This window comes from Psammomys obesus, unplaced genomic scaffold (assembly GCF_907164565.1).
Source record: "Psammomys obesus unplaced genomic scaffold, mPsaObe1.curated_primary_1811, whole genome shotgun sequence".
Taxonomy (NCBI): domain Eukaryota; kingdom Metazoa; phylum Chordata; class Mammalia; order Rodentia; family Muridae; genus Psammomys; species Psammomys obesus.
Genome location: NW_026596463.1, coordinates 2,951,494 through 2,958,547, shown reverse-complemented (window position 1 = coordinate 2,958,547; position 7,054 = coordinate 2,951,494). Strand labels below are relative to the sequence as shown.

The following is a 7,054-nucleotide window of genomic DNA, read 5'->3' as shown; positions in this document are numbered from 1 at the left end:
CTGTGACACTAAAATTTAGCCCAAAGAAACATCCCAAATTAGTCCTTCAATACTATAAACACACCAGATGACTTGGTAGGCTTCAAGATCCTAGTTTTAAATTACAAGGACAACTTTATTTTTTAAAAATTATTTGTTTGTTTGTTTATTTATTTATTTATTTATCTATCTATCTATTTATTTATTTATATTTCTCAAGGCTGTAGCCCTCGCTATCCTAGACTCACTTTGTAGACCAAGCTAGACTCAAACTCACAAGAGATCCACCTGCCTCTGCCTCTCTGAGTACTGGGTTAAGTTAAAGGCGTGCAAAGGCGTGAACCACCACTGTCCAGCTCAAGGACAACTTTTATAAGTTACAATATTAAGTTAAAATTTTGCACAGGAATGGGAAGGAAGGAGTTGTAGGAGTCATAGTGAAGTAAGAAATGAGGAAGAAAAAAGGGAAAGCAATAAATTTTAATATAAAAAATGGGACATTTTAGTATGATCTATATAATAAAATTTCTTTCATACATGAAACAGCTTTAAAAATAACTGAAAAATATACTACTACTAGATTTTATATCCTTTTATAATTTTAGCAAAAATAAATACTAAGATTAAATTTTCACAAATTTATGATAAACTTTCATTTATCATAAGAAACTAGGAATCCACTTTAGGTTTTTCTTAGGCAGATGTCAAAGAAGAGTACAATTTCTACTTCATAGTAACGAAAAATGTGGAGTTGTTCAAAAAGTTCCTCTAATAACTCATCAAACAGTTTCAGCACTAGTTTATTAAGTAGAGAACAGTACTTAAAAACAGAGAGAAATTACACTCAAATGAAACACTTCAACCAAACGCCCAAGCAACACTTCCAACTCACACAAATAAGCACTTTTAGTGCTGGCAGGTAGCTTTGCCAATACTACAGAAATGAGACTAACATTGGAAAGTCAGAATGAACCTTTGCTAGACAGCAAGCCATTATTTATTAACATGACATCAGGATGTATATTTGACCTATGTGCTTTTTTTTTTTTTCCCCAAAGATCCCCCCTCCCCCCAACAGGGTTTCTCTGTGTAGCCTAGGGTCTCCTAGCTTGCTTTGTAGACCAGGCTGGCCTCAAACTCAGAGAAATATGCCTGCCTCTGACTCCTGAGTGCTGGGATTAAAGGTGTGCTCTACCATGCCCGGCCTCTTCAAAGATATTTTAACTTTGGATTCTAGGAGTTCCACTATTTTTAAAAATTAGTCAGTTAGGAATTATTCTTTGACATATAGCAACTATATAACTTCACAAAGTATATTGCAACTTCATCTAATAGAGGAAAAAAGTATTACTTACATTTTTCCTTATTACCATTGGTATTGTGCAAAAAGTCTCCATCAGAACGAGTTGTAGGGAAGTCATCTTCATCATCTTCTACCACTAAATAAAACACATTTAAGGATATTACAATGAAAATTGGTTTAGTCTTATGTTTACCTGAACATACGCTCTTATTCATCTTTTATATTTTCAAGGTATGCTTAATAACTATGCTGTGGAATGTTATTAAAAATATTAGTTTATAATGTATTATCATTTGTAGAATAGCCTGCTACTCTTATAGAGGTATACTATTTTACCCTTTAGTCTTCTTACCCCTTTCCATCTTCACTGAGGTCATATTATGACTTGTTAAGAGTCCTAGAAGGGTCTGGCAAGGTAAAAGCACTTGCTACCAGGCTTGATAACCACAGTTTAATCCAAAGAACCCATATGATGAGAGTAGATAAACAACCTCCTCAAGCTGTCCTCCTGACCTCAAAACAGACACTATGGGACATGCATACCCACATACCTACATACATATGCAGATAGAACCAAAATAAAGAACTGAAGAGGCCTAGAAGAACTGATAACTGTAAAACAAAAGATACCTCAAGCCTCTGGGAATTCTCAAACCTACTATTTATGTGTATACAGGGAAAATAACTACTTGTAGATGTAACATCAGTTTTCTTTACCCCAATGTGTATGTGTGGTATACCTCTTTTTTTCTATGCATACTACTTCCTTTTATGTTGCCCAATATGCTTTAATTCTGTTATATGCATTCTGCTTGTAACACGTATTTCTAGAACCTCAGCTCTCAACTACCTGCTCTTCCCTGTCATTAAGCTCTTTAATGACCCAGACAGGATCTAGCACTGGACTCAGGATCCTCTGCTTTTCCCTCTGTTATGGCCTCTTTCTTTTATATCTTTTATATGAATACCTGAAATCCCAAATCCTCCAAAATCCAAAATGTTGTGATGCAACAAGTTGAAAGTTCCTGACCCTATGTATCCTAAAAATATTAAATAAAATTACCTTCACAATATATGTGTAAAGTATATATTACAGTATAAATGGATTTTCTGTCCAGTCTAGGGTTCTTTTCCAAAGACTTCTCATTATATCTATGCATTTATTTCACAATCTAAAACAAGCCTGAACACTTCTGATATCAAGTGCTTTACTGTATGTGTGAATATATGTGTGAGTGAGCACACACATGCATGTTTGTGCATGCATGGGCGCAAGGTATGTATGCTTTGTATGTTGTGTGCACATGTGCATGCCGGTGTGTTGAGAGGCTAGACATCTTCTAGCAATGCTTTCTACCGTATCTTTTCAGACAGGTTCTTTCACTGAACCTAGCACTCACAGGTTAGCCAGACTGGCTGGCCAAAAGCTCAAGGATTCCTCTGTCTCTGCCATCTATGGTTTAGGGATACATACACATACATGCACGCATGCACGCACACCTGCCTATACTTGATTCTGCTTGGCTTGTCTTTGTATGTGGACATTGAGCCCTAACTCAGGTCCTTGTGCCTTGAGGCAAGCATTTTACCAACTGAGGGGCATCTTCCTGGCCCTAGTAACAAGCTTTGTGAATTGAGATATTTACCGTGTGGTGGTTTGAATAGGTATGGCCCCCACAGACTCGTGTGTGAATGTATAGGGAGTGGCATGTTAGGAAGTGTAGCCTTGTTGGAGGAAGTGTGTCACTGTAGGGACGGGCTTTAAGGTCTCCTATGCTCAAGCTATGTCCAGTGTGGCACACTGTCTCCTTCTGCTGCCTGTAGACTAAGATGTAGGACTTTTCCTGGCTCCTCCAGCACCATGCCTGCCTGCATGCTGCCATGCTTCCTGCCATGATAATAAAGGATTAAACCTTTGACTGTAAGACAGCCCCAATTAAATGTTTTCCTTAATAAGAGTTGTCTTAGTCATGGTGTCTCTTCACAGCAGTAAAATCCAAATCAAGACACCTGTATTACCTTTTGAGAATTTTGAGAGTATTACCCTCCAAGTACTGACAGGCCTGACTCTTTGAGGAATTTTCTACAGAAGGAATCCTCTTTCTAAACTATTATCTTAGAAATTGTGTTTCTTTACTACAGGAGTACCTTTAGCTCTACAAGGAAGTATTTTACAGAAAGAGACTGCTTTAATCTTTCCTGACCACAGATAAGAATCAGGATGAAAAAAAAAAAAACCTTAATTTACACATAAAATTTTTGCTACTCACAAATAGGTTTTCAAATTCACAAAGCCACTACTTTGTGTAACATTGTGTACTGATTTCTATGCAGCTTTCATTATCTGACTAATATTATTTTATTTATATCCTCTAAGCCTTCACTATTTCTTTGTGCCAAGATTAAACGTTCTCAGATTTTATTATTTGTTACCTCCTCATTGATAATTTATTAAGAAATCCATTAATATGGCACACTTGTCATAATGCTCTTCAGAGAGGGCATTAATATGAGAAGGTTTTATACTGGTTTTACATTGTCTAAAGACAAGTACATATGTTACCAAATAAAATATGGTACTTTTTTCTTTTACATTAATTTACCTTGTATCTTTGCTGTCAGAGAACATTTATGATAGCTACTAAAGTCACAATGCAACTATTTTTATATTAGTTCTCTGGCAAATGTTACAATGATGACCTGAAGGTACTTAAAAGTATCTTTTGTTTTAAGATCTTTATTTGCCATGGAGTTTCCTATGTATTATCTTTTGAGATAGGGTCCCTCACTGAGCTATTTAAAGTATACAGAAGGCTGGAGCTGGAGCTAATAGACAAGATTTCTGTTTCTGGTTAAGCGAATAACGGGGATTGAAGTTATTCTTTACCATAAATTCTAAAAGGTGGACAGAACCTACGAAACAATAAACACTGGTTATTAGATAACAATAAAATAGTGATCCCAAGTGGGAAACATGACATGAGCTCTATGACTACTTCAGCTGCCTGGGCATTAAATACAGAAAACCCAGTAAACTCCTGAAATGAGATGCAGCTGAGACAATACAGACGATGGTCTTCATGAGGAGAAAAGTAGCAAGTAGAGGACTCCAAGAAGAAGCCACCAGAAATCAACAGGTGATTTGAGTACTAGCAGAGTAACGATGCCACCTACAAATGAAAGTATTACTGATACCAGGGAAAAGACTTCTGAAAAGATTCCAGGGAGCAATGCCCAGGTATTATGTGGGAGGCTCAGGAAAGTTACTTGTTCCCACAGTGCAGAATGGAAACCTCATACTTTATAGGGAGTGGGCTAGAAAATGCAGAAGAAGCTTGCCTCAGTGGTGTAGCGAAAGGAAATCCACTGCTGCAAGCTCTGGATACTATATATGAGGTGCTAGTAAAGTATTACTTTGAAGGCAGACTTCTGGTAAGTTATATGTTCAAACCATAAGCCCTAAAGTAGCCACCAAAGTAACAGAGTTACAGCTGAAAGATTAGCAAAGGAAAAAATATGAAATTAAAAAAAATTAATACAAAAGGCAGAGGAAGGAAACAAAACACAAAGACAAAAGTATTTTGAAGCCAAACATTTCCTAAGGCCAAGAAATCCAGCCCTGAGCAGCAATGGACTTTCACTAGGGATGAGCTCAGTACTAGCTGCTGTACTGCTGGAGAGTTCATTTTTCACTTTGATGAGAAAGTAGAGAACAACTGAACATGTGATGACATCAACAATATCTTCATCAATAACAAAGGGAAAATAACTTTTCAACCTCAAAGTAAAAGCTAATTAAGCCAGGTGGTGGTGGTGCACCTTAATCCTAGCACTTGAGAAGCAAAGGCAGGTGGATCCTTCAGTTCAAAGTCAGCCTGGTCTATAAGTTGAGTTCTAGGACAGCCAGGGCTGCACAGAGAAACCCTGCCTTGAAAATTCCAAAATTCAAAAAAATCAAAAAAGACTTGGTAGGCTAGGGTCAGAGGGAAGGGGAGGAGGACCTCCCCTATCAGTGGACTTGAGGAGGGGGATGGGAGGAAATGAGGGACAGGGCTACAAAGGGGATACAAAGTAAATAAACTGTATTTTATATTAAAAAAATTAAAAAATTTTTAAAACCAATTGAAGACTACATATTTTTCCTTTATAATAAAAACTCATTAACTTCATTATTTTTACCTTTTCTTTGAGAAAAAAGGCAGAGAAGGAAGGGTAAAGGAAGAAATAGCAAGAGAGCTAATGAAAGAAATAACAGGAATGACAACTAAGGAGAAAAAGATGTAAGGAAAATAATCAAATGATTTGCTTAGTATCTAGAGGATCCAGTAACATTCTGCTCCCTTCAAACACCATCCTAGTGGTAAATTTTTTAGATAATATGAGGTGCTCCATATTATCCAGATATAACTTCCAACATAACAGAGTTATCATTTAAAATCTTCAATGGCATCTGCTATGGATAATCAGAAATGAATTAGTATGTTACTAAGGTACTTAAGTCACATGGACACTGAAATCCGTTATTCTAGCAGTTTGTAACAAAAGTGACCATAATCACCTTTATTACTAAAGACATTACCCGTTAAGATCTAGAGGCTTTAAATCCATTCATTGTCCAAGTAAAAATAGTGGTAATAGCTTAATTAACCTTTATCCCTTTGAAGTTCATCCTTGGAGACAGCATCAGCACAGACATCAAAGAACTTCTGGAGAGTATCAACCTGCCTACACAAGATGTCTCTAAAGGTTTCCATCTCAGCCAATTTCTCACGTAAACTGTGGCCTTTCTGAAAAACACAAAGGAGAGGTATGTGAGTCAAGTAAAACAAATGATATTTATTTTGATGGCCCTATGATATTTAGTCACTTTTTAAGCTGACATCCTATTATCAAGGAAATGGAGTAATTAGAGCTGTGAAGTTCAAGGTAATGTTTCTAAGAACAGGCTTGAAGAGGACTTTGAAATGGACAAACCCATAGATAATAAGAAAGCAAGACTGCCTGATAATCTATTAACACAACATAACATTTTCCTATTAAACACTGTGAAGGGACAGACAGACTGAAATGGGCAAATGCATTATTACTGGATATGATTTTAGTATTGATGAGGATTGTGTGGAAAGGAGGAGATGAAATCAGAACACATAAGTGTTTCCTTCTCATTGCATATTGAGTTATTTTACAAGTCTTTTAATGTTATGTGATTTCCGTCTCAAGAGATGCAAATGAACTCTGACCTGAATAGAGGCATTGGTTACTTTTTGCAGTGCTGGTGATTAACCCCAGGAATTTTGCAAGCTAGCCAAGTGCCCTGCCACTGAGCCACATTCCGCAAGGCACTAACTATTAATCTGCAGATGCTGGTCAGTTTTACACCAACAAATCATTTTGATATTCTCAATTCTCCTTTGAACCAATGTGTAAGGTTGCATTTTACCCCATTAATGAATGAAGGTAATAAAATCTAATAGGTGTTCATTTTATATTTGTGTGTGGCCATGATTTCATCCCTTAAAAACTTATTTTATAACAACTTCAAATAAATTATACTGTGGGAAAGTTCTTTTTAAAAAACCTATCAAGGGCTGGTCAGCTGGCTCAGAGGATAAAGACATCCACTGCCAAGCCTGACAACAGGGGTTTAACTCCTGGGACCCACACGGTGAAGGGAGAACTGATTCATATTCATTATCCTCTGAGTTCCATATGCCCACTGTGAGACACACACACACACACACACACACACACACACACACACACACACACACA

The 7,054-nt window shown here is 36.9% G+C and overlaps 1 protein-coding gene across 2 annotated transcripts in view; it reads right to left on the bottom strand.

The window, feature by feature from the left end:
* The window catches only part of Cert1 (ceramide transporter 1), a 99,635-nt gene that overhangs the window by 35,871 nt on the left and 56,710 nt on the right, over positions 1 to 7,054 (bottom strand). For both annotated transcript variants that reach the window (XM_055598454.1, XM_055598453.1), the window contains exons 5-6: positions 5,931 to 6,069; positions 1,335 to 1,418 (exon numbers count right to left, since the gene is read on the bottom strand). In XM_055598454.1, coding sequence (XP_055454429.1) covers positions 1,335 to 1,418; positions 5,931 to 6,069 — 223 coding nt within the window. The remainder of the gene's footprint in view (positions 1 to 1,334; positions 1,419 to 5,930; positions 6,070 to 7,054) is intronic.